General features: G+C 41.6%; 1 protein-coding gene and 1 long non-coding RNA gene across 5 annotated transcripts; one reads left to right on the plus strand and one right to left on the minus strand.

The window, feature by feature from the left end:
* Positions 1-781: 781 nt before the first annotated feature.
* Positions 782-3,071, minus strand: LOC147329839 (uncharacterized). The gene is made up of 2 exons (XR_015129033.1): positions 2,155-3,071; positions 782-1,050 (listed from the first exon to the last, which is right to left on the minus strand). It is a non-coding gene; the product is annotated as an uncharacterized LOC147329839 (long non-coding RNA).
* On the plus strand, positions 2,360-27,721 carry ptpdc1a (protein tyrosine phosphatase domain containing 1a). Of its 4 annotated transcripts, none has more exons than XM_086291198.1 (10): positions 2,361-2,908; positions 8,103-8,198; positions 10,918-11,089; positions 11,460-11,540; positions 11,661-11,779; positions 21,410-21,547; positions 21,639-22,738; positions 23,732-23,917; positions 26,442-26,552; positions 26,634-27,721. In XM_086291198.1, exons 2-10 carry the CDS (start codon positions 8,111-8,113, stop codon positions 26,745-26,747), a joined length of 2,109 nt encoding a protein of 702 aa, XP_086147324.1. In that variant the 5' UTR covers positions 2,361-2,908; positions 8,103-8,110; the 3' UTR covers positions 26,748-27,721. The 4 variants fall into 4 exon arrangements, with proteins under 4 accessions (XP_086147325.1, XP_086147324.1, XP_086147327.1 ...); XM_086291201.1 differs by having other exon boundaries at positions 8,103-8,194; XM_086291200.1 differs by lacking the exon at positions 2,361-2,908 and adding an exon at positions 9,119-9,207.
* The last annotated feature ends 71 nt before the right edge of the window (positions 27,722-27,792 follow it).

The following is a 27,792-nucleotide window of genomic DNA, read 5'->3' on the forward strand; positions in this document are numbered from 1 at the left end:
TATCTTTCACCTTTGGCAGCAAAACACTGGACTGGATCAACCATTTCACCATAAACGTGTTCCCTCAGGATTAGTTCTGCTTTAATTTCTGCAAATGTCAACTGATCATTCATTAGAATTTTTGTTCTGAATTCACCTCTAAGGGCAGTGTCTCTCAAGCCTTCAACCAGATGATCTCTGAGAAGAATATCTTCGTCATTCATACCTCTAGGGTCCTTCCTCTTTAACCTGAGAAAATGTTCTTGTAATCTCAGTGCAAATGAACTGATGTCTTCATGTGTTTCTTGGCGAGCGTTGAAGAACTGAGAGCGCAGGACCGAAGCAGTTGTTTTATCCCCATACAACTTATCTAACTCATTAAAAATTAGCTCAGGTCAATTACACTTCTCTGGTGCTAGAATTAAAATCTCTCTTTTAGCCTTGCCTTCTAAGTAACAGAGTGTTAATTCTGCTCTAAAATCTACAGGAACTCCTTGCAAAGCAAATGTTGTCTGCAAATTACTTTTCCATTCACCTAGACTAATATCTGAATCCTTCCCTCTAAATTTAGTTGTGACCATATTAAACATAGGGATCATACCAAAGGGCCTAAACCCTGCACTAGAAACTGGTGCTTCTCTATTTGGGCCAGACTGTGATTCACTCTGATCAGTCATCTTGCTTTTGCCCACTACAGATTATGGTAGCCAGACCCTGTCGACAACGCCAGTTGTAACACACCAAAAGAAAGACTCTAGGTCTGACCAACCGTCTCAGTCGTGAGCAAAAAGATGACAGTCAATAAAATTCTAAAAGATAATTTATTGACAAAAAAAAATATCAAGAGATAAAAGATAAAACAGTCCAGTGTCCCATTTATGAATCGTATAAAAACACAGTCCCAAGGCCAGAGCCAGCTATGCCACACGGCCAGTTGCACTCCACGTGTTGCCTTTAACAGGGTTAGAAGTTGTCCTTGGAGACCCACCACCCTGCAAGCAAATAGCCAGTGGTCACTCCAGCCTCTGCAACTCTGCTACCCTTAGGCTGTGGCATATAATAGGCCCTGGCCTGCACAGAGAGACAAAACGACACTTTCACTATAGAATTCATAGCACAAAACCCAAACATCTGATTTCATCACATTACATACCTGCACAGAGACAAAACGACACAGCAGTGTTTGTAGTGTGGGCTATAAGTAGACCAGTGTATCAGTGCAATCAAGTACACCTGCCTCTAATTAGTCCAACCCCATTCCAGCCATTGGCTCACCAAAAATGTGACACACACACACACAAAACCACTCCCAACCCAGTGCAACTTCACACAATAATATGGAGCTGAATTAACACAGGCACATTAGTCTACCATGTTACAGCCATATTCCATATAAATCAAGTATCATACAAAAATAAAAATAGCTTCAAATACAGTTAAGACAATAAAAGAATATGACTTTAAGGACTTCACAACATTAGTTCCGTTATAGTACACCAACATCGTTATACATTAGCACTAAGGGAACACTGAATGGCCTGGTGGGTTTTGTCCATAAAACTACTCGTCTAAGATTACCACAAAATTATCAATTTCACCTGTGATCTTGTATCACCATTGATCTCTGAGCTTTGTGTTGGTTCGCCTGTCACCTGACAAATAGGACATACATGACAATAAGACTAAAATGTGGAGCTGCTTCAGTGTTTCTGTCAGTTTGTGCAGATCTAGACTCATCAGTAATGTTTGTAGTGTGAGTGCATTTTAAAAACAATTTGTGCAAACTGCACTACGAGGTGGAATATTTGCAAAATCATGACTACTTTGTGATATTTTGTCTCAAAAATTAACCCTATGAAATTATCATTACCATTAGGATGAAATTATTGTGTCTCCAACATTTTAACGTTAGACATATAATTCTAACAGCCTCTGTAAACTAATATCCTGGCTTGCTCGAGGCTGCTGTTTTCTCTGACACTTTCAATCAAAAATAGAAATGCTGCTCTGAGACCGAGATAACTAATAGTGCTGCATGTTGTGCAGTTAGTTTCCAAAAAACGTTATTCGTGGTTACATACAGTTTTAGACTGATGTGGGCCAAAGCCTAGCATAGCCTGTAACGTTATTGTGACGGACACATTTTATGAGTTAAGTTGGCTTTAAGTGACTTACAGGTTTCTTTGAAAAACACTTTCTTATATCCAGGTTCTTCCTTTTTGCTGCCATCCTCCTCTCCTCCTTGCAGGTCCTCGCAGCGCAGGCTTGCTGCTGCTAAAACTAAACAGAGCTCCCTGAGAGGCACAGCCAATCACATTGCCCATATTTGTCACATGAGGTAGGACTCCAGTAATTTAACGCTTTCTGCACCGCTGGGTGAATGAGACGCTGACAGATCGGTTTTTTCTTTTTCTTTTTATCGATCAAATTATTGGTGGGGACATGTCCCTTCCGTCCATGCCAAATCTACGCCCTTGCTTTATATACTGAAAATGATATCTTAAATTTAGATGAATAATTGTGAAATTACATCACAGGTGAAATTCTTTACAGCTTTACATCGGTTGTACAGTTCCATTGTTTTGTTTTGTTTTTTAAATTCTATCGCAATAGAGCCCAAATGCCTTTGTTTTTACTTTGGGGACAGTGGCTCTGTAGCTTCTGGATAAACAAACTACCAGACTACAAAATGCAAATTGAGGGGTGCTCGTGGTCACGTGACGCAATTGGACCGTTCCCCATGACCAACGTGTCAGGTTGCTAAGTTAGCTAGTAAGCTAGCTGCACTTAGCTGACCAAATGATGTGGCTCGAAGAAGAAGATGCCGCTTTGCGACGTGCCAGCGATAAGACTGTTAGCTGGAAGAGATGAATCGACTATGTCAAAAATTGTAACGACAGCTACGTACTCGGACGACAGGCAAACAACGGTAAGCTGGGCCTTTTCTAGTCACTGTGCTGGCTTCAGCTAATACAGCAGAGTAAGCTAATCAGCTAGCGGTAAGTCCTCATCTTGCAGCATCAGCACCACCGGGCCAGCGTTACCCAACTCTCCGGAGTCCGTCCTGGCCAAAACAACAGTGTGTCTCACACAAATTCTGATACATGTAAGATAGTGCTTGTGATGTTTAAGCCAATCGCATCGTTCCCCATGAAAGATCATTCCATGCCTCTAATTGTGTTATTTATGACTCTCACTCATAAGGGTTGTCGGTGGTTAGGGGTCATTCATAATTCTCCTGTCAGACTTTTCCCTGTGTTGTGTGATTCTGCCAGACAGAAGAGACTGAGTGTGTGAAGTGATTAGTAAAATGTCCCACTGGGGTTTTGTTGCTCTCTGGTTTAGCTCGTTAATGAGTGACAGGTGAAAAAGGATGAACACCAGCTTTCATACAGTAAATTGAGCATTGTGCTCTTTGGCACATCATCCAGGTTTGTGATCAGACAGTCCAAAAACATTGGTCTCTTGTTTTTCCCTAATCACTTTTCTTTACTTTGATGGAAAATTTTATGAGGTGAAGGAAAAGATTATAACTAGTCTACCTAATAATGTGACAGTGGATGTTGTTGACATAGATCTGCTCTGTTGAAACTAATGTCCTGAAGGTGGATTACGAAAAGCTTAACTTAGGTACTTAAGTGTCATGCTATGTTCTTAGTGTGTTTTTCATGCAGCCTATTTAAAGAAAAATCTCACTTATCAGGTTGTATTTTCTTAAAGGAATGTATACAAAGTGAATTGAGATGTTTGTCATCCTGAGGTTAGTTGTGCACTCTGTTTACTCGTATGTTCTCTTCCTGTTGGAGAGAGATGAGAGATGATTTCATTAAACAAAGGTCTGAAATATCATCGTCTGTAAATAATGGCTGTCAAATAACAGAAAGTACAATTTAACAGTATTTCAACAATGCTTATAATTATTATCTTTTTTAAATGAACTGGAGGAACTCTAATAATTGGGTGGCTGTAGCTCAGGAGGTGGAGTAGGTGGTGGTTCAGTCCTTGGCTCCCCCAGTCTGCATGCCAAATATCCTTGGGCAAGATACTAACCCCAAGTTGCTCTGTGATGCATCTATTGGAGTATGAATGTATGTGAATGTTAGCTAGAAAGCACTTAAGTTGTTTTAAGTTAACTGTTACTTTAGGAGTGTTTGCATTCATAAATAATAATAAAAAAAATTGAGCTTTTGAAAAGGTTTCCCGGTTTCTTCTTTTTCCTTACCTACATTTTACATATAAACCATCTCAGCAGGAGGAAAAGGAAAAGTTTCACATGTTAAAATATAAATGGTCATTCAAAATCTAGCGATAGGTCTGGGTCGCTAAAGAATGACATCTGGTCCAGATCTGGAACAATGTCTGCCTACTCTAGAGTTGGCCTGTGCTCTAAAGTAACGTCTGTGACTAAAATTAATAAATGATAATAATAATGATTCATAATAATCCTTAAAACCAATAGTACAGCAGCACTTAAGTTGAGGCTACAAAAATTGCAAACTGGATAATAGCAAACCATCGATTTGCTCTGCTCATATACTTTATTGAAGATCTTTTTCTAAATCTGTGCCACATAATGGTTCATTCCTGTGAACAACTTTATAACAAGCACATTGTATTTCAGCAGCGTGGTATTGAGCTGTAATTTCATGCATGATATGGTCCATCCTATCACAGCTGACAGGGTAAAATGCAGGTTACACCCTTGCCAGTCAGTCGCGTGGCTAACAGATGGGCAGCCATTCACACTCACACCTACAGACAGTTTCAAATCACCAGTTAGCCTACATTATAATGCCAAAAGTATTCGCTTGTCTGCCTTCACACAGATATGAGCTTGACTGCCATCCCACTCTTAATCCATAGGGTTTAATATGATGTTGGTCCGCCCATTGCAGCTATAACAGCTGGTAAGGCAATCCTTACCAGAAGAGTTGAAGCTGTGTTTACGTGTGGGAATTTGTAACCATTCTTCCCGAAGCACATTTGTGAGGTCTGACAGTGATTTTGGATGAGAAAGTCACCTCTGTAGTTCATGCCAAAGGTGTCCTGTCGGGTTGAAGTAGGGCTCTGTGCAGGCCAGTTCAGTTGTTCCACACCAAACTAACTTATCATGTCTTTATGGCCCTTGTTTTGTTCACTGGTGCACAGTAATGTTGGAACAAGAAGGAGCCATTCCCAAACTGTTCTCACAAATATCATCCAAAATTTCTTGCTATAGCATTAATAGATTATTTTCACTAGAACGAAGCTGAGCTCAACTTCTGAAAAACAACCCCACACCGTAATCCCCCTTCCTAACTTAACACTTGGCACAATGCTGTCAGACAAGTACTGTTCTCCTGGCAACCATCAAATCCAGATTCATCCATTGAATTTGTTACTCCAGAGAAAGCATCTCCACTCTTCTAGAGTCCAGTGGTGGCTTGGTGTACACCACAGCATCTGATGCTTTGCATTGGTTGGTGATGTAAAGCATGGATGCAGCTGCTCAGCCATGGAAGCCTATTCCATGAAGCGCTCTAAGCACTGTTCTCGAGCTAATCTGAAGGCCACATAAAGTTTGGAGGTCTTAGGTGTATTGACTCAGCAGAAGGCTGTGGACCTGTGCACACTATGTGACTCAGCATCTGCTAACCCCACGCTGTGATTTTACATGGCCTACTACTTTGTGGCTGAGTTGTTGTCATTCCCAGTCACTTCCATAATGCCAATAACAGCTGACTGTAGACCATTTAGTAGTGAGGAAATTTCAAAGCTGGTTCATCCTGTCACAGTACCGTGCTGAAGTTCACTGAGCTCATGAGAGTGACATATTCTTTCACAGATGTTTGTAGAAGCAGCCTGCATGCATAGATGCTTGGTTTTATGCGCCTGTGGACATGGAAGTGATTGGAACACCTAAATTTAGGTGATTTAGGTTGAGTGAATACATTTCACAATATAGTGTAGCATGCTTGTCCTTGGACTGTGAGAGGAAGCAGGAGACAACCCAACATGCATGGAGAGCACACTCAAACTTCACATTTAAACTAGGATCTCAGCACAGCGACGAGAGAGAGGGGGCCAGGCTATGCAACCGAATTTGTTAATCACCAGTTGTTAGCCAGCGCACTAGAAAAGACGAATATATGAACGGAGACACAGAGTTGTGCTATATTCTTATGGAGGCTGTTTACTCTGCTGGCTGACTTGTTTCCAGATTAGTCACATTACCGTAACTGAAACATGGTGTGAGGAAAACCATTTAATGGGCCATATTTCTTTATTAGCACTCAGTGGAAGCGACTGTCACATCCCACACTCATTAGCTGGTAACGCTCAGCTTTCACACACTGGGTCATGTCCACCAACACACCAGCTTCCCAGAGGAGCTTATGGATACGGCACAAATGCGTGAGGCGTTTTGGCTGATTTGTGTCTAATACTCTGTTGAGTGAAGAGATTTATTCACAGTGGCTTCGTTAGATCAGTTTCACATAACTGTTAATATTTGATACACATGCGTCACGTTGGTCATGAAGAACAGCTTCTCACTCACCAGCTTGTTATCGAGAGCTTCCTATAAACAAAGCCAAGCAGTGTCAGGCTCCAGCCCAGCAGAGTCTTGAACTGATTGGATAGGCTACCTATCCAAAACACAGGCTGAAGGTGGAAGCACTTCAGCCTGTGTCATACTGAAAAGACAGGCTATAACTTTACACTGTCAATTATTCAGAGACGTTAGGAGTCTCAACAATAGTGTCCTAAACGTGGAATGCTTTCAAATGTGTTTAAAAAAAAAAAAAAAAAAAAAACCCTGAAGGGATTGAAATCTCTTAAATGACAGAAGCGGCTGCCTGAATGTTTACTCTTCCTGTTTGCAGTACTAGTCAAATACTTATTTTTAGGCCTCACAAACACAGACTGCTGGATGCACCAGAGTTTTTACACTTTCAGTCTGCCTGTAGGGTGCATGTGTATTTGGTACTAGACATGAGTCGACGTGTTCACAAAGAATTGGTGGATGCATGAGTCTTGCGCTCAGTGACTGATAGAACTGTAAGACTGGTTAGATCACTCCTCAGTACCTTGTGATTTATTTTGCTGGAAAAATAAGAGCAAAATTTTCAGCATTCTGAAAAAACAGACAGGTTAGAATGATTTGAACATTTTGTTGGTGCACATTATGTTCACGAGATTGCTTGCTATTTTTTATTATGTGTTCAAAGCTGAGCTTGTGTTTTACAGCTTAGCACAGACTTGGTTGTTATCGTGCAGCCATCATTAGTACACACTTGTTGAGCTATTCACTCTTCTTTTATATAGATAGATGTGTGTGTTTGTGTGGCAAAAAAGCAGGCCATTAAGGCCATTAGTAAATCTGGCCTGCAGCCTCGTTGCTCTTTGATTAAGCTCTCTGCATTAACTTCAGGGAGGAAGGAAAAGTCAAAGGTCAGGGAATCATTTGCCCATCAAAAAGTCAGCATGTGCGATACAGTGACCCTGCTCAATTTTTGATGGGTCTCACTGAGGCAGACAGCCTGAAAGGTGCAGAGTTTCACTCCTCCAGCAGTAGTTAGCACACGATGTTGAAGGCCTATTAGAGCTCTGGGTGTAACGTGAGAGATGGTTGGTCCCCAAAGTTAAATCGACACTCTGGAAGATTGGTGTGGCACAACTGTTATATCAGGCTACATGTTCAAGTAAGGTATTGGTGCTCTGAAAGAGGATGTGGTCACCTGAATAATTGATAAATGTGTCATCAGTCTTGTAAAACAGGAGAAATCGGAACTTATTGAAGTGGATTTGGAACAAATTATCATGCAGCGATTTTACTGCGTGCTCATCTTGTAGTCTTTGTGATTCTCATACTTTGTAATGCAGCAGCTGCTGCTGTTGTCCCCAGGCTGTATGCACCTGCTCCCAGAGGTGCAGTGGTCAGACCAACACACAATCTGCTGACACGGTGGCTCAGTTTGCACATTTCCCTCTCTCCCCTGGGCTCTCCTGCCAGGCAACGCTCTTATATCTCATCCGTGTGCACACCTTGTCACTGTTTGTGTTATCGGCACGAGAAAAGCTCCTGCTATGTTTTTTTTCTCCTCCCACCTGCGTTTGACACAATGTTTATTCCCACCTTTCAGCCCGTGCCATGGCAGCAGGTGTCAGCATACTGAGTGACCTGCCTAACTCCATCGGTGGAGCCCGCAGTGGAGAGACCAGCACAGAGATGGAGGCAGGTAGGAGAGCTCTGCACCACACAAACAACACAGGAACAACACCTGCTTTTTATTTGGCAAGGAGATGGCACAGGACTGAGTTAGGAGTGAATTTCACGTCTGGTTGGGTTTTCTTTAATGTAGGTTTACGGAGCATCAAGATAATCCTTATTTTATTCTCAGCTCTTATACGCAAAACAGATGAATGAAAATGTGTGTGGTGTACTGTATGTAACAGGTGGATGAAATGAGAGTGTGTTGTCTGACTATTCCAAAACTTGTTGAATGATTAGAGAGCCACTCAATTCATAATTGTCGATTCAAAGGTCACTTTGAGTTTCAAAAAACAAATATGGTGGTCGAAAACCTATGTTGGAGTCCAAAATCAGAGGCTGATGTAATGGTGGCTGGTTCCATCTTTTTAATACTGTCACTGTTGATAATGGGTTGGGAGTATGTAGAGGCAAATATATTGGGAAGTGAAGTTACATTCCTGTCTCATTGTGTGTCAAATTGTGAGTTTACAAGCCTGGGGATTTTCACAGTGTGTACCAATATACACTATGTGAAGTAAAGTACTGGACAAGCAACAGGTTACATCTACAGGAGCTGCTCTGCCGTGGAAACCCACGCCATGAAGCTCCCAACATGCTGATGTTAATGCCAGAGGAGGTTTGGAACTTTGCATTTACTGAGTGTTGGCAACTTTCATGCACTATGCACCTCAGCACTTGGTGAGACTACTCTTTAAACTTTACGGGATTTTTCCCTGCAAAGTTGAGCAGCTGTGGGTCGTAAACAATTAAATCCTGCAATAAAACCACTTGGAACCCCTAGAAGAGAAGACATTTCACAGACTGACTTGTTCCAACTGTGACATCCTTTTTATGCTACTGTGCTTGAATTTGGTTTATTCTAAAGAGCTCACTATTCTTCCACAGATGTTTGTAAAGACAGACTGCATGCCTAGGTGTTTGATTTCACACACCTGTGGTACTGGGACTGTGGGCCAAACTCTTGTCCATGTCATGTAAGTTTGTGGTGTGTGATTTCTAAACTCAGTGAGTAAGGAGGCAGTGTTAGTAATGTCAGGGCTGCAGATGTGCAGACCCCAAATCATCATCAGATTTATAACACGTGTTACCTGGAGAGGTACGTTTTCACTGAGCCAAGAAAGAAGAAGAAAGTTATATAGGGTCCGAGTGAGAAGGCACAAGACAGACAGCTTTCCAAAGCGATTCCACTGCTGTGACAACCGTTTAATAAATATCTAAAAAGTGATGCGCAGGCTGAAAAAACAGAGGTTCCTAATAGTGAATCACTAACTCAATCACTCAAGTTAAAGTCTAATTCTCCAGTATCCATATGATAGTACCAAGAAATATAAATGCAATTTATATATTGATTAATATGAATGTTTGTCTGAATGTTTTTGGCTTTCTGTGATAGTTTTAGTACTGTCAGATGTCTGCCTGGTTGCACTGACTGAAAGACTGTAAGACAGACTGATCTGTGAAATATTACAGTAGGAAGTATGAAGGTGGCAGATTTTCAGCCGGTGTTGTTGAGGCTCTGTCCCTTGCAGCTAGTGAAAGCAGCTCTCACTTTTTTGTCAGCCAGCCGTCCTGCTGCTCCCATACACTCACAGAGCCCACAGTATCACTTCACCTTTTGGATGCAGTTTAGTGGTAGACTAGCTGATGAACTGTAGCGCAGCCTTCAACCACAGCTTGTTGTCTTCATTTTAACCAGTGCATTCACGTTGTTACAGCAGTTGAGTTTGTGTTTGATTTGTTGATGCAAAGACATAATTGCTCTTGTATGTGTGTTACATGTGTGTTATATATATATACAAGAGACATGCATGTATATGTCTCTTGCATTGCTTTAGATTAATATAATGTGGGAAATATGATTCGGGCCAATAACAAGGATTTCATTTAAGCTATCCTGTGTATAATTGACGATTACATTACGTTAATATGAATAGGAACTCACCTGGCTCTCCAGTACAGTTTTCTGCTGAATATATTTGGATCCAGTGCACTTGGTTAATAATGATCCAATCAAAAGCAGAAAAAGGTGTGCCATTGTACCTGCTGACCAGTGCCGTGTGTTCGTGGCTACTGTAGATGTACAGCTTTAAAAACCAAACAAGTGTGACATTTTACAAGCAGCCTGCCTGCCTCAGATCTGTGACATGGTGTGTGTGCGCACTGTGTGAGAACAACATAAGCCCCTGTCCCACCTCCCACTGACGACTTTGGAGATGGTTGTCATGGTGACACTTCAAATGCTACTGATGAACTGATCAGCAATGGGCGATTGTTGAGCCATGATTCATCATGGGCACAGAAGTGCTGAGCCAGGAGCCTTTGTTAGCACAGAGGCGCTGGCTGTGGTGTGCAGGCAGCAGCACTATAGGATGCAGCAGCATCAAGCACGCCGCTCCTTCGCCGGTGAGATGTTGGCCAGAGTGAAGTGGCATGACCGCAGGCGCTCTGCCTCGGACATCCTGCTGAGGGTTCTGCAGCGGCAGTGCAGATCTGCCCTGGAGTTCCTCTCCTCCTCCTCCTCCCACACGGTCATGGTGGCTGTCAGCATGAACCAGCCTCAGTCCGTCACCCAGTGCAAGACCAGCAGATGTAACCACACTGAAGAAAATGAGAAATGTTGCAATTTCTATGATATCTTCTTCTGCAAATGAAGAATTTCCTTATGTTTCTTTTTGTACCATTAGCCAATACAAGGGTCCCTACTGCAAAGTACACCAAGATGGGTGAGACCCTGAGGCATGTCATCCCCGGTCACATGCAGTGCTCCATGGCCTGTGGAGGGAAAGCCTGCAAATATGAGAACCCCTCTCGCTGGAGTGATGAGGAGCAAGCCATCAAGGGACTCTACTCATCCTGGTATGTCGATATCTTAGAGTGTCCATGTAGTTTAAAGTGGGCAGATGTACAGATGTACTGTACTGCATTTAATAGCCATATTAAATGGCCATTAACATGGCCACAATTTCAAATAATGAGGGCAGTGTATGTTTAAGTAAACCCTGTGAGGGTTGTCATCTCAGCCACACAGCTCTGACTCTTAGCAGGGCAACCAATCAAAAGGAAGTAGAGTTAAAGGGAGAAGAAGCTAAAACAACTTGTGTCAGGCATAGAATAAAGTGAGGGACTGCACCAAACGTTCAGTATTAGATACTGAATAGTTTTTAGTATTGATATTGACCATCTTGCTGTTTTTACTTGTTCAACCTTTCATCTTCTCTTATTACAGGATTACTGACAACTTGCTAGCTATGGCAAGGCCTTCCACTGAGATCATAGAGAAATATAACATAATTGAACAATTTCAAAGGTCCATTCTATTTCTTTCACATCTCATTTAAAATGAACATCGTTATAAACAGAAGAACTGTGAGACATAGAACAGCTCTGTGTGTCTGTGTTGACTTGTTTTGTGGACTGCTGTGCTCAGGTGTGGTTTGAAAACCGTTATTAACCTGCAGCGACCTGGAGAACATGCCAGCTGTGGAAACCCACTGGAGCAAGAGAGCGGCTTCACTTACCGACCTGAAACTTTCATGGAGGCAGGCAGTAAGTTCTCATATCTACTTATTGCTTATACACTGAACTGCCCCAAACATGGCCAAAAACGGTGTGCACGAGTAGTTGTGTGACTAGGTAATACCCTTTTATAATCATGGTGGAATAGCTTGTTTGACGGCCTCATTTCTAAAACTCTTAATGTCCACCACACTTAACTTTGCAGCTGGGCTTCATTCATGAGGTTAGCAAGGTTTGGCTAAACAAGTTGCAAATATAAATTCCATTCCTTCAGCAGATAATGTATAGTTCAGTTAAAACATGTGCAAAAAAACTGTACAAAAGCACAAAAAAAGAACAATTACAGTTATTCACTGTTATCATACAACACTGTGAAAAATTCTTATGCCACCCCTCATTCCTCTGTGCTCTGCTTCCACGTAACCAGACATTCTTTGTCAAGTTTTTTAAGCAGTCTTGAGCAATTATTGTATAGTTTTTTTTTTTTTTTAATGTGCTAAGCACATGTGCACCTTTATAGAGCTGTTGTAATCTTGTTATACTGTGTATAATGACAATGAAGGCTTTCAGTTCAGTTCAATTCAATTCAGTAGTCGACCAGACCTACTGAAGGTCTTTTAAAGACTTTTCAATTTCCGTCCAGTGCTTGTACCTAGGGCTGGGCCATATTATACCGTTCACAATAAATGACAATAAAGTTTCTGATTCTGGAAAAAAAAAAAAAATGATCGGGGACCATTCTTAATTTCGTTGTTCTCATGACAATGACAATAAAGTTTCAGGCGACTGTCCCACTCTGCCTGAAGTCCTCCACCATAGTCCCCTTGCCTAAGAAGCCCCACATCACCGGCCTGAATGACTACAGACCGGTGGCACTCACCCCAGTGGTAATGAAATGCTTTGAGAAGCTGGTCCGCAGACACATCACAGCAGCCCTGCCCCGCAGCCTGGATCCACACCAGTTTGCCTACAGAGCAAACCGGTCCACGGAAGACGCTGTAGCCACAGCACTCCATGCTGCATTAACTCACCTGGAAGAGCATGGTAGCTATGTGCGGATGCTCTTCGTGGATTACTGCTCAGCTTTTAACACCATCCTTCCACACAAACTGGTGGCCAAGCTACAAGACCTGGGGCTTCCATACAGCACCTGCATGTGGATCAATAGCTTCCTCTCGGGCCGTAGACAGAGAGTCAGAGTTGGCCATCACACATCCTCAGCCCTGAGTCTCAGCACTGGCTCACCCCAGGGCTGTGTGCTCAGTCCACTGCTCTACTCTCTCTACACACACGACTGCACTCCTCGCCACCACAGCAACATCTTTGTGAAATTTGCAGATGACACCACAGTGGTGGGGCTCATTTCCAAGGGAGACGAGTCTACGTACAGAGACGAGGTGGAGCAGCTGACGTCATGGTGTAAGGCCAATAACAACCTCCTCAACACTTCAAAAACCAAAGAACTCATAATAGACTTCAGAAGGAAAAAGGCAGAGATCCAACCACTATTCATAAATGGGGACTGTGTAGAAAGGGTGGCAAGCTTCCGCTTCCTGGGAGTCAATATAGAGGAGAACCTTTCCTGGAGTGTGAACACCTCCGAGCTGCTGAAAAAGGCCCAACAGAGACTGTACTTCCTGAGAATTCTCAGGAGGAATAACATCACACAGAGACTGCTGGTGTCCTTCTACAGAGCCACCATTGAGAGTGTTCTAACTTACTGCATATGCATCTGGTACACTAGCTGCACAGGGGCTCAGAGGAAAGCACTCCAAGGGATCATTAACACCGCCTAAAAGATCACTGGCTGCCCTCTCCCCACACTGGAAGTTCTACACAATGCCCACTGTTTTAAAAAGGCCCAAAACATCATAAAAGACACCTCACATCCTGGCCACTCCCTGTTCGAACTGTTGCCCTCAGGCAGACGGTACAGGGCAATCAGAGCAAGGACTAATAGACTCAAACACAGCTGTTATCCAACTGCAATAACACATCTGAATACTACAAAAAAAATGTCCATCACGCCACTCTTGTGTTAATCTATGCACAGTCTGAAGCATGTGTGTGGGAATGTATGTGAATGTTTTACTGTTATATCTTATTAGTATTTTAAGTATTCTATCTATTTTATTTATTGAATTTTATTGTTTTATTTATATTTTGATATTGCTAGGGATGATGCAATGATCGGGGACCATTCTTAATTTCGTTGTTCTCATGACAATGACAATAAAGTTTCTGATTCTGATAATGTTAGGCAACGATAGGAAAATGAAATATCGCGATAGAATGGGAGTAAAACGCGCATGCGCAGTGCCTTTGTTTTCATACGCACATGGCCGATTGTTGAGTGAAACTGATGAACCAGAATTGGTTTGTAAAAATGGTGCAACTTCAGTGATGTGGAACTGGTTTGGTGTTTGTCCGTCAGATACACAACAAAGCACATTTTTTTGCAGAACATGCAAGCGGCCGTCGTTATTGTCGTATTTGTTGGACTAAGATGCTCTTAAATCTGGGAGTAATCTGGGTCCTAAACTCCGTATGCAACACTGCAGCATCACTTAGAGTTAAAAACTGTCTAAATTCTTTCATCTTTAATAAAACGATCAGCATTGCTGCTTTACCAGGGGTAACTATGAAGTTTAACTTCCAGGCATCCATGAAAACATAATTTATTACATTTAACGGAGTTAGAAGTTAGCAGGAAGCTAGCGGAAGTTAGCTCGCTAGTTTCGCTAGTTACCTAAACATGATATAGCATGTTCTGACTGAGAGATTTCTGAAAAAAATCAAACGTACAGCTCTGCTATCACTTCCAACATAAATGAAGACAGGAAACTAAACAGCAGTGACGTTTGTAGGGTTACTGAAGTTGGGCTAGTTGGTATATAATGATGTGCTACGTGATCGCTAGCGACACAGCTATGTTAGCATAACATAAACAGTGAAGCTGGAGGACGAACACTAACACTTTTCCACTTATAAAAGTTAACGTGAAGGTTCTTCATGGTTAGAGACAAATGCAATCGCATGGCAGGATGCTGTAAACGGACCAAACTTCAGTCAGGAGAACAACTGAGATAATCCATCCACAATACGAGGTTAGTCATTAATATACTGCAACAACATGGGAATAGAGCAGCTGCCAGAGAATTCAACATTAATGAATCAATGGTACAGAAGTGGAGGAAGCAAGAAGAATGAGTTTAATAAAGTTTGATTTATCTGACTGCTTTGTTTCGCTTAATGTGCCTTATAATCCCATGCACCTTATGGTCCAAAAAATACGTGCTGCACACTGCAGTTTAATGTTGCAAAGCACCTCTTTTTAACTTCAGTGGATATTATACATGGTTATGCTCAGGATATGTCAGCCCATTTCTACTGGAAATGCCTTTTGGTTAAACTTTTAGCAAGGAATTAGCATTTGCCCTGTTACATTTTTATAAAGCTTTAATGTACATAAAAACCAGCTTCTTAAGTGAAAATAAATGGAAGGTTGTCTTTTTGCGCTAGTAATGTTGTGGAGTTGTATTTTGTCTCGCATCAATTATATCGTCAGTTATATCGTTATCACAAATTTTCAAATATATATCGTGATAAATATTTTTGGCCATATCGCCCTGCTCTACTTGTACTTCATCATTTATTTGTTAAGCCACTCAACACTGACTTATGAACGTTAACTTTGTATTATTGTACGGGCTTTACCTTACAATATAAAGCACCTTAAGGCAACTGTTGTTGTGATTTGGTGCTACATTATATAAATAAAATTGAATTGAGTTGAATCAATTTTTCAAGCATAAAAAGCCCCCAAACTCAAGGGATGTGTGTTGTGTCTACACATATAAGACAACTTGGCAAAGAAATAATATTTTTTTAAACTTTAATGTTTAGGTACATTGTTACTAGTCTGAAAAATTTCAAAGGTATTATGTTTGACGTCATCAGATAGGATTTTACAACCAACAAATTGCTTCCCAAAGAGTGACTGGCTGAAAACTTGGCATATCTCAGCATAGTGTGCAGTGTGTCCTTACATTTTATTTAAGAAACTGGATAAGTGGAGGACAAAAGAGAACATGTCAGGCCTAAAAGAAATATGTATACAGCAGATGAACAGTGTGTGAGAGTCATGCCTTTAAACAATAGGAAAAAATCTAGAAACCTGAGAGATTGGTCTGTTCGCAAAAGACCCAAAAGAACTGACCTCAGTGGAATGGTAGCCATGTTTTTTTTTTTTCAAGAAGTAATTTTATGGAATGGCACAAGTTGAGGTTAAAACATGCCAAAAATGGAAATCTTTGTTTGAAATGATTGTCACCAGACAGAGGAGGTCAGGACGAAGGTATAACAATGATTATCTACAGCCATCTAAAGCACGGTGGAGGCTCAGTCATGGTTTTGGGGCTGCAATTTAGCCTGTGGTGTTGGGGATCAAAATGAATGTAGAAGACTACAGTCATATTTTGATCCACCATGCAAAAGTGTCTGATTGGCAACAGCTTTATTTTTCAACATGACAGTGATTCCAAAGACCTGCCAATGCAGTAAAAGCGTAACTGGATAGAAAAACACACAGCGGATTACTATCAGTGGTGGATTGGCCCGATGTGTTAAAGGCCTTTCAAGCTCAGAATTGTTCAGACTTTGTTTTTGCCTTTGGGCTGCAACGATTCTTCGAGTAATTTGAATGATTCCATTATAAAAAAACCTCGACACAAGGTCTGTGCTTTCATGTGTTGTTTAGTGCACGGCTCTGTAGCGTGTTGATGTGTTAGACGGTGTAAACGCCAGTGTTTTATTAGCTAAAAACAGACCTGCAATACAAACGTATTTAGGAGCAGCGTGTGGGCAAGAAGTCTGACATGAAGTTAGGGGTGGGCGGTATAAACGGTATACGGTAGAAACGATATGAATTTGGCCAATGGTAGAGATTTTGACACTATCACGATAGCGCATGTTGATGGTGACATCAAGCTTCGCCTTTTTCGGTCAAAAGCATCGCAGCAGCAGCTGCAAACAATATCATCTGCAAATTATGCCGTGCGACAGTAATAGCGATGAGACGAAACACGTTTTGGAATATGAGAAAAGCCAAAAACTGCACTTCCTCTTCTCTCGCAGCTTCTCTATTCCCACGTTGTTGCAGTATATTAATGACTAACTGGATTTCTCAGTTGTTCTCTTGACTGAAGTTTGATCCATTTACAGCATCCTGCCATGCGATTGCATTTGTCCCATCGGGAACCCTCACGTTAACTTTCATCGAGTGGAAAAAAGTTAGTGTTCATCCTCCAGCTTCACTGTGGTTATATTATGCTAACATAGCTGTGTAGCTAGTGAATTTAGACAGTTTTTAAATCTCAGTGATGCCACAGTGTTCGTTTGACTTTGGGACCTGAAGCGTACGGAGTTTTGGACCCAGATTCCTCCGCAAGGCTCCTGACTATGGTAGCCATAATGCTCCGACAATCCATCAAGCGGTGTGGCTTTGTAGCTTACCAAAACCGTATTTTGAGCGTCGTGTACCACATAAAATGAGTTTGAAGGTCAGTAAGCACAACCAGAATTCATAAATAAGGCGCACTGTCGATTTTTGAGAAAATTAAAGGATTTTAACTGCGCCTTATAGTGCGGAAAATATGGTATACACAAGAAAAGAATATATCGAGATATATATTGTTACCGCACATGTTTCAGATTATACTGCGATATGGATTTTAGGCCATATCCCCCCCCCCCACGTTAAGCCCACTCAGGGCCCAGTTTGAAACAAAGACACAAAGGCAGCAGTGACGATGACGCTGGCACAGTTTACACAAGAGTGAAGAGGCGGAGCGGTTACTGAGACGGTTTGTTTTTTTTATGATGTTGTACGCAGTCAAACAATTTCTAGAATGGAAGCCAAAGAGAAGTTAATTCTGGAAGACCTTTTTATTAATAAGACAAAAGTATTTCTTATCTGATTAATTGATAGATTACTCGATAACTAAAATTATTGTTAGCTGCAGCCCTAATAAATAAATATATACTGTATTTCAATATGATACTAATACTGTTTGTTCTCATTTTAATAAGTTGCTGCACCTTCAAGGGGTGGCTCAAGACGTGGTAAATGGACTGGTTCTTAATTAGAGCTTTTATCGCCCATTTGCACTTTTTTCTGTATAAGTGCTTGGCGTTAGTGTCTAGCCCAAGGATATTTGGCATGCAGACTGGAGCAGAAAGGAATTGAACCACCAACCTTCTGATTAGTAGGTGACCTGTCCTGCCTCCTGAGCTGCAGTGTTCAGATAGACTATTGCAACATTACACTGTTATTGTGTCACTGACAGCTTAATATACTCCTGGTTCTGTTTAAACTGTCCGTCTTTTAAAGAGCTGTTTCTCATACACCACTGACGTGTGTATCAGTAGCTTTTTGATTGGATCCTTCTGGAAGTGGCCCCAACAGCAGATTTACTTGGCACCAACAGCTATTGAAAACGTTGTGAGGATGTAGAATGAAAAGTGACAGATGTGGGGTTTTTCTTAATGAATCAATGGTTCGGCCCTGATTAGGTAGATTTGTAGATTCTTAAGAGGGGAGACCATTCTTAACATAGAAGATCATGTGACCAGATAGTAATAATGGAAAAAGTATACATTTAGTTTTCTTGAGCCTGAGTTATGGTACAAGGTATGCAGTTAGTGGAGCAGGTGACAGGCTAAGGTAGATTTAACATTTCCCTCAGTACCATCTGTGTTGTGTTTTGCCTACATGCAGTCCCTAGTAACCAAGTAATTGCAAGGGGATTGATTTCATTCCTCCTTCTTCCTAATAGGCTCTCCTGGGATTCTGACAATGTCACCTCATCAAAACGTGCATTTTGCGTACCCCAATGTTTTATTTGACAGTCTGTAAAAAGTCTCAAGTCTAAACACTTGGCTTTAATCTTAATATTGGTCTTTGTCGTGCAACGTTTTTCACTCCTTGAGAAGCAAATCTTATGAAAAGTGCCAAAGCAACAATCGTGTGAGTCTGTTAATCACCTGATCACGTATCATGTTAACATTTTCCCTTTGTGTCAAAGATCTTTACAGAGATGTTGGAAGTGGCGGCTGTAAACTAGTCTTTGAGGTGTGTTTCTAAAATGATTGATAGTTCCTGTATTTTGTATAGAAAATATGCATCATTCAGTGTAAGACTAAGGCTCCTTTATGTGTTTTGAATCGCTTTTCAGCAACAACTAGTTCAAGTTCAACAAGTTATTAAAAATCCACCAAGCTTTAATCAGTGGTTTATATTTAACCAAATAATAATGGAAGGAGAGCCTTTCCATAGAATGGATTGATCCTCTAACAACACATTATTCTGGGAGTTGAATTTAAATGGTAGCAGTAAGTATATTTTCGAGGAAACACAGTTTTATCTTGGGGTAATAAAATGTGCTTAATGTATTACAAAACTGTATTACACTGTCAATATTTATCTAACAAAACCCAAGCACAAAAGCTGAAGCAGTGGTTGACAAACTTGAGTACACCATGAATCAGTAGCTTAGAAACACCTTTACCAACAGTAATAGTTTCGTGTAGGGCTTCATTAGTCTTTCATGTCTTTTTTTTTTTTTTTTAGCTCACTTTTCTTTACAACATTGCTTCAGTTCATTGTGGTTTGCAGGCATTGCTTTATATGTGGCTTTCTTCATGTCTTATTGCAGCGTCTCAATTGGGTTCTGGTGTGGACTTTGACTGGGCCATTGCGACACTTGAATTCTCGGGACACAGTCTAAAACGCTGATATACAGAGCAGTTCATAATTGGTTCAATGCCTTCAAGATGCCCATGTCTTGTGGTTGCAAAATCAGCTCAAGTGATTGAAGTTTGTGCCAAACATGTTTATGGTCAAACATGTCCACTCAAGACATTTCCTGAAAAAGGTGTCAAAACTATTACAGCATTCCGCTTTTAGAGTTTACGCTTCAACCCAGGTAGCTCTGGAGGAATGTTAGGGGAAAATCACGCTCTGCTTTGGTGCAGAAAATGCAACAATGACTGAGGAAGTTATTCAGAACTAATTATATTCATCCTAAACACAAGTAACAAAAGAATTTATTCATCTAAAAAATAATTTCTATAATATAAGTGTTTATAACACTTACAATCTTATTCATGCACAAGATTAATTTATTCCAAGTTACTTCAAGTTGTATGTTTTACAACTCTATTATTGAACCTGGCTGACTGCGCCAGTCACACTAGACTGGAGACCAGTTGGTAAATACTTGGGAACCACTAGTTGTAAGAGAAAAATTTCTGTTTCTCGAGCAGTTGACAGTTGCTGGCAGTTGCTGGGAAATGGATTGTTGAAGTCCCATTCACACAAACCTGAAGACCAGGCAGTGACCCCTCTGATAACCAACAGTTGCTAGGGTGTGTATTCTGTGAATGGTGCCTGGAGGTTGCTGGAAGAGGTTTACAGTGCTGGATCTTGTTTTCCGATAATTTGAATGGAAGATGCCTACTACCTTGCAAACACTCACAAACTACCAAGTGGTAGTGTGAGTGTAGCACAAACTGGAAATGGCGACCATTCAACTTCAAAGTAAAATATGCACCTTTTAAAATGTATTTGTTGCAGTGGTGCAATACTTTACTTTGAAGGTGAACATTCTCTGTTTTTTGTTTGTCATACTGTTTCACTACTGCTCGGAGAGAAAATTGCGTTTGCAGACAAGTCAGTGGCTTTGTTGCGACTCATGGTGACGACAGTAGTCTGCTAGCAACCAAAGCAATCACAAGGTTTTTGGTGCAGTACCTACTAGGAAGTCCAGGAAACCTCCAGCAACCACTTAAGAACCAGTCAGAGAATTCACATTTAGATTAGATTAGATTAGATAGAACTTTATTAATCCCTCGGGTGGGTTCCTCTGGGAAATTCGATTTCCAAAAAAGCACAGCACCGACAGAAGTTACAGAGTTACAGAATATTATATATATATATATATATATATATATATATATATACACACACACACACACACACACACACACACACACACACACACACACACACACACACACACACACACAGAGACAATATAAATTAAATATACGAAGGGGATAAATAGAATAAATAGGAATAAAAATAAAAATACAAGTGAATTGCACATTTCAAGTATTGAGTCTATTGCACCGTTGACTATTTACAAAAGTATTGCACAAAAGGTATTGCACAGTGAGGTGAAGAGGCACTACAGCTTATTTCTTCCTGGAGACCAGAAATTGCCAGGGGATTGCTGGCTAATCTCTAGGCCTGTGGGACTGAGACCTTGTTTAATTAGCAAGCTAGTTTTGGAGGGAAAGAAAAAACAAGTAAAACTACCACCAACTTGTCATTGCTGCTCTTGTTTATTAGATTATCTTAACTGATTTAGGGTGCAATGTTTGCATCTCTCGGCTGGTCTGGGAACACCTTGGTGTTGCTCTGGACAAGCTAGAGGAGGTGAGTGGGGAGAGGGAGGTCTGGGCTTCTCTGCTTAGGCTGGTGCCCCCGTGACCTGGCTCCGGATAAGCAGAAGAAGATGGATGGATGTTTGTGACCATGTACTGCACAAACAATTAAAAACTCCTTTTGATTCTAATCTCTGGCTTTTTATCTTTCAGTATATTATTACAATTTTGGATGGAAAGATTATGGTGTGGCATCTCTGACTACAATCCTTGACATGGTAAAAGTCATGTCATTTGCTGTCCAAGAAGGGAAGATGGCTGTCCACTGCCATGCTGGCCTTGGAAGAACAGGTTTGCAACACGAGCAGTCTGGAATCGCTCAAATCTGCATTTGTACTCTATAAATATATCAGTTTTTTAATTTGTATTTTGCATCATTCAGGTGTGTTGTTGGCTTGTTATTTGGTCTTTACAACTCGTATGAACGCTGACCAAGCCATCCTGTTTGTGCGAGCCAAAAGACCCAACTCCATCCAAACCAGAGGCCAGCTTCTCTGTGTCAGGGAGTTTGCCCAGTTCCTTGTTCCTCTTCGAAGTGTCTTCTCCTGCGCTGAACCCAAAGCAGGTGCTGTTACTTTGTCCCAGTATCTCACCCGTCAACGACACCTGCTACATGGCTACGAGGCTCGGCAGATGAAGAACGTGCCAAAGATTGTCCAGCTGGTGTGCAGGCTGCTAATTGACATCGCAGCCAACAGACAGGTGGTGATTGAGGAGGAATGGTTGGAGATTCCCGACCTCACGGCTGAGGTAGAGAAGACGGTGTCCCAGCAGGCCCTTCAACAGCTTGGGAAGGAAATGAAAGGGAAAGGGATTCCCCTTCTATGTAGTTCATCCCATCCTCTTAGTCCAGCACTGATACAGCCTAGACTTGCTAACGATCAGCCTCTAATTAGTGACAATGAGCTTGACCCCTTGTGGAGGCAGCAGAATGGAGAGAGCCCCCAGCGATCTTCTCTGTGCGAAAACAGGAGCTACAGCGATTCTGTTCTTCACAAGCTGGGGCAATGCCAGCATCCTTTAGGAAATCTGAAGAACAACCAACCAATCAACTGCCTGATCAAACATTCCTTGTCTCACAGCAGCCTTACTGCCTGTAACCCTTCCAGATTTTGCAACCTCTCTACTCAGAACATTTTTAAGAACAATCAGAACTCCAGTATAGAAACAAAGGAAGACCTTGGATCTCCCATTTTAAAAAGACCGCTCCGTGAAGGCCATCAGAGTTTGCCTTTAGATTTCTCTGAGGACAGTAGAAGATCCCACTGCAATGCCACACTGCCTGCCTTAGCAGTCAAGAGCAAACTGGTAGCTGGTAAGGAGAATGTGTCAATGGGTGGAAGTGCAGATGACTTCTCAGAGGTTCCTTTCATCACCCTCCAGTCTGAGTTCTCACCAGAGAGCAGGTGCCTCGTGGTGGCAAAAGCTCTGGCCCTGGAACTGACAGACAAGGATCTCACCTCCAAGGTGTCAGTGTGGCAGGTGAGCCCCACCTAACTTGTGCAGGGACTATTACACTTACTTTCCAGCCAGATTTCCAACCTGCTTAACCAGATTTTCTAAACATTACAATCTCAAATTGTAAATTGCACCACCTTAAGTGCAACTTTGGACTGTCTCATAGTCGATACGCTCTCCGGCTAAATTCTTACTTTTCATGCAATTGCTAGAAAAGCTATCTATGACTCTTCATAAGGGAAGGATGATAGATTAGCAACCTTCCAGGATTAGCCTGTTATTTTTAGCAGCGGGAGGAAGAGAGTACCTTTGACCAATAGGGTTTTGAAAAGAGTGCTCTGTCTTTACAGCTTTGGGCTTACCCATCTTTGTGTTGACTGCTAGGTCTACTGTGTGACCTCAAACCATAATTGTTTTTAATGACATCCACAGCTTGTTGCTTTGTGTTTGAACAGAGGTCATGCTAGGATTAGCCAAAACAGTGATAATACATACATGTGACCGACTAGATTCCAGGACCTCGAGGCACCAGTGCTAACCATTGTACTGTGCTGCTCTAATTTTGTCATGCTAGCAAACAGGAACTTCCATTCATGTGATTTTTGTCAGTAATAATGTTAGCAAGCAAGATAAAGGTAGCTAGCTAGGTATAGCTTAGCTGTGCTCCCAGAATCTAGCTAATAAACTAAATTAAAAATGGGCAGCTCAGTTAAATAATCAGATTAAGATCACAGTGGTATTTGCTCCATGTGTAGTTTTAGTGTGTTAGCAGACCTACCAGTTTTAGCTTACATTTGCCAAAAAAAGACAGCTCTGGGTCTCATGTATCATAGATTGTCTTGCAGTGTATTTAGAATCACACTGTCGTTACCATAGGAGATGCGTGTTGAGTTAATCTAGTTCTCTTTTTTTTTTATAAAAAAACTGTTGTACATAGTTTAACTTGAACCTGGAACTGTGTTCTTACTGGCACTTCATTTCAGTCATTTCATTGTCAGTCTGTTTTGTGTTGTGCAGATGGAGCTGAACTCCAGAGAGGGAACATGGGAGAGGCTGTGCAAGGAGAGAGACCCTCTGGTCCTATCTAGTCTGATGTGGTCATGGGTGGAGCAGCTTAAGGATCCAGTCATCAGCAGTGAGGATATAAAAGCCCTCACTGAAAGGAATGTAAACCCACAGAACGCCCTCGATTCACTGGAAAAGGTAGACTGTGTGAAATATCTTCCAAGCATTGCTGTCTAAACCAAACAGGGATAGCAGACTTTGTTAAACAGCTGAATGACGTGAAAGGTTGCACTGCATATTAAAAGAAAATATTTCTTTTAACTTTGAAAAATCAAAGCTACTGTAGTGAAATGTACACAAGAAAACATGGAGCATGAAATTGGCTTAATTAGTTTTTTTAATGTCTTGAAATCCCAACAAAGAAAGTTCTGAATTGGTTTTAAAAAAGTTTGTAAAAAAAATGGCCCAGTCTGTTAATGGAACTATTGTCCTTCTGTTCAAGACCCTTTGACTCAGTAATGGGCTTGAAGAATTAGTCCCATGATGCCTTTAATTAAGCTGATAATGTAATTTTGCTTAACATCAATACTAGATATTCAAAAAAGTCTGCAGTAAGGCTCAGGAGTAGTATTTGACTTCCACTGGGTGGTGTATGTCAATAAGTCAGTAAGTGAGGAGGACAATGAAAATGTATTGTTTGTCTAACTTGTTTAAATTGTGAGGCTGTTTGGAACAAGTGTAACTCAAGTTATTTTGTTATAGCTACAATTATAGCTACAATTTACAGATGTCCCCTAAACCCATCACATGTAAGCAATCGTTAAGTTGTTGCTCTCAAATGGCGACACCTACAAAAACAGTGCCAAATTAGTTCATCTTAACTTGCATTCATAAAACTACTTAACTACAAACACGGTTGAAGCTACTGGAATTTCACTCACAAAAGTGAAGCACAAACTAATCTGATCATAGTATTTTTCAGATAACTGCATTGGACGTGCTCCACGAGGCACCAACAACACAAACAAAGTTGTGTCTCCCTGTTTGCTGAGTCTTGAACTTTCGGTCACTTCCCCGAGTCGTGACCATAGGTGAAGGATGGGGCGCAGATCATCAAGTAAATCGAGAGCTTCACTTTTAGACTCTCTTTTCACCACGACAGACCGGTGCAGCGTCCGCACCACTGCAGCCGCAGCACCAGTTCTTCTATCGATCTCCTCTTCCCTTCCCTCTCACTCGTGAACAAGACCCTGAGGAAACTTAAACTCCTCGACTTGGGGCATTAACTTGTCCCTGACCCAGAGTGAGCACTCCCCACTTTTCCATCTGAGGACCATTGCCTCAAGCTTGGAGGTGCTGATTCTCATTCCTGCCACTTCACACCCGGCTGTGAACCACTCCAGTGTGAGTAGGAGGTCATCCTTCAAGAACCACATCGTCTGCGAAAAGCAGAGACAAATTTCTGAGACCACCTAAGTGGAAACATTCTGCCACGAGGCTATGCATAGAAATTCTGTCCATAAAAATTAGTAACGGAATCAGTGACAAAGGGCAGCCCTGGCAGAGTCTAACCCCCAGCCAGTCCAACTTATTACCAGTGTTCTGACAAACCATCCTACTTTGGCAAAATGTCCTACCGTAAGTAGTTTATGCACATTTGTGCTGTCACAGAGTAATTCCAGCACCAGTTTAAGTAGGTATGACGGTTTGCCACTTAACTTTGCTCATCAGATTATGCTTGTAGCTCATTTTCATACAGCCAGGATGGTTTGCCACTTCATTTTACCCGTTAAAGTATGCTTGTAGGTGACATTCACAAAGGTAGCATGGTTTGGCACTTAATTTTACCCGTCAGAGTATTTTTCTAGCTGATATTCACAAAGGTAGGACGGTTCGCCACTTAATTTCATGTTGTGCGCATGCGCTGAAACAACGGGTAGGATGGTTTGCCAGGTTGATGGATTTCCAGAACACCGGCTGTGTGAACCAAGATCTTGCCATGGTTGTTTAACGACCGAAGGCCTGTGACAACGGGCCAGACACCCCATACTCCTGAAGAAGAATACTCCACAGAATACTCTGAGGGACATAGTTGAACACCTCGAAGTCCACAAAATACATGTAGACTGGCGCCGGTTTAGCTCAGTTGGATGAGCAGGTGACCATATGCCGCATGGATGAGAGCGGCCGATCTGGGTTTGAGTCTGACCCATGGCCCTTTGCCGCATGTCTTCCACTATCTCTTTCCTGTCAGTCTTCACTTTATCTGTCTAATAAAGCCAGAAAGAGGCCAAATAAAAAGGATGTTAAAATGCCATTAAATAGCAAATTTAGAGGCCGTTTTAAAAAACCAGGGTTGACATCTATGGATAGTTTCCACCTTAGTAACAAGATGGTGGGTTTTTTATAACTCACCATTCATAGGATGCTTCATCTCAGCTAGTTCAGTTACTGAACAGGGCCGCTCCACTATATTATAGTCTCTAATGGAATAAACGGACTGGTAAGGTCATTGCAGGGAATAATTGGGTATTAGCAGATATGTGTGTCTGTACATTGCACTTGGTTTTTGGATGTAGCTTGCTAACCAATCTTGCTAAGATTCAGATTCATCCCTCGCAGATTAGTGACAATTTAACTGCTATCCTGACACACCCAGTGTCTCACCCAGCACTATGTGATCCTGTAATGTGACACAGTATGGTCTCCTTCCTTTTGATAGGGTCACCGGCTCACTTTGCTGTGCATCCTCGACTGTGCTGCTCATCTCCTGCCAGTGCCTAAAGAATTGGAGACCAGTTTTCTTAACCAAACCATTAAAGTGTTTACTAAGGTGAGCTTTAACAAACAGCATGTATTGAACATGTTTACTTAAGTGTTTACTGGGCATGATGCAGTGCAGTTTGCTTTGCAGATGGACCCTGGCTCAGAGGAGAACAAGTCTCTGTATGCAACACTGAAAGCAATCCTGACTCTCATTCTTCACGAGCTGCATGACAAAGCTGTTCAGGAGAATGAAGCCTCCTGATTGGCATTGCCCCAATCAGCCTGCCGAGAAGAAGACTCCCAAACGAGGTTCCACTTTTATTTGTGGGCATTACTGCATTAGAAGCCACCTCTTGCACCCGACGCTGCTGAGATCTGCCAGTCATGTAGTGTTTGAAGCTAAGTGTTTTTTCGTTCTGTTTCCTTTGAAGCTTGTAATTGACTCTGAGTACTGCTACTCTGTGTTAATGTGCCACTGTGCTCACTCTGAACGTTTTGTTGGTTACCTGTTCTTTGTCTGAGACTAGATCTTGCTTTATTATCTAACTCATAGCTGTTAGGGACATGATGAAGAAACATTTCATTACATGAATGTAATGTTATTTAAATGTGTGACTCAGCTCTCTGGGTTCTTGGTGGGGAGGGGTTATTTAAACCAAAATATGTTTTACACTGTGCACATGCTGCAATGTGTCTTATTTATTCAGATGTTCTTTTTTGAAATGCAAAAGTCGATAGAATTGCTATAACCTGATAAGTTGCTTTGTTGCTGTAGAATGTAAGGCGTTCTCTTAGTGTTAAACTGTGGCTGTTACAGCAGTGCAAACTCACCAGGCCACAGTGCGTTTTCTTTTTCAATCAATTTTATGTACTTAATACTGTTTACCAAAAAAATCCTCCGTGTATTGTTGTGTCATTCATTCATTTGTAAAACATCAATCTGCCTCAACTCCTGCATTTATCACTCTGCCTCGACTCACATGGCCTCTGTTTGGACTCATTTTGTGTAATTTTGACTCGCGCGCGTGTGTGTGTGTGTGGCTATTGACAAAAATCTTCCACCTCATCGCTTATATACGGACAAAATTCAGTGTAGATGCAAGCTGAGGGTGATATACTAATGGTACTGTAGTAATACGAAGAACATGACACGTTGGGCTGTGGAGGATTTTCAACAAGCACTATTTTTTCATTGTTCCAACGGGTTACTTGGAGAAATAAAGATAACTGACTGAGTCTTGTTTGAGTGTTTGTTTGTTTTTTACTGGGGGTGGGTGTTGTGTTCCCCAAATTGCTCCTGGGCTGGT

This window comes from Aulonocara sp. 'chitande type north' Nkhata Bay, linkage group LG5 (genome assembly GCF_057382095.1).
Source record: "Aulonocara sp. 'chitande type north' Nkhata Bay isolate Kocher_YH1m ecotype deep benthic linkage group LG5, A_spYH_male_GT1.1, whole genome shotgun sequence".
Taxonomy (NCBI): Eukaryota; Metazoa; Chordata; class Actinopteri; order Cichliformes; family Cichlidae; genus Aulonocara; species Aulonocara sp. 'chitande type north' Nkhata Bay.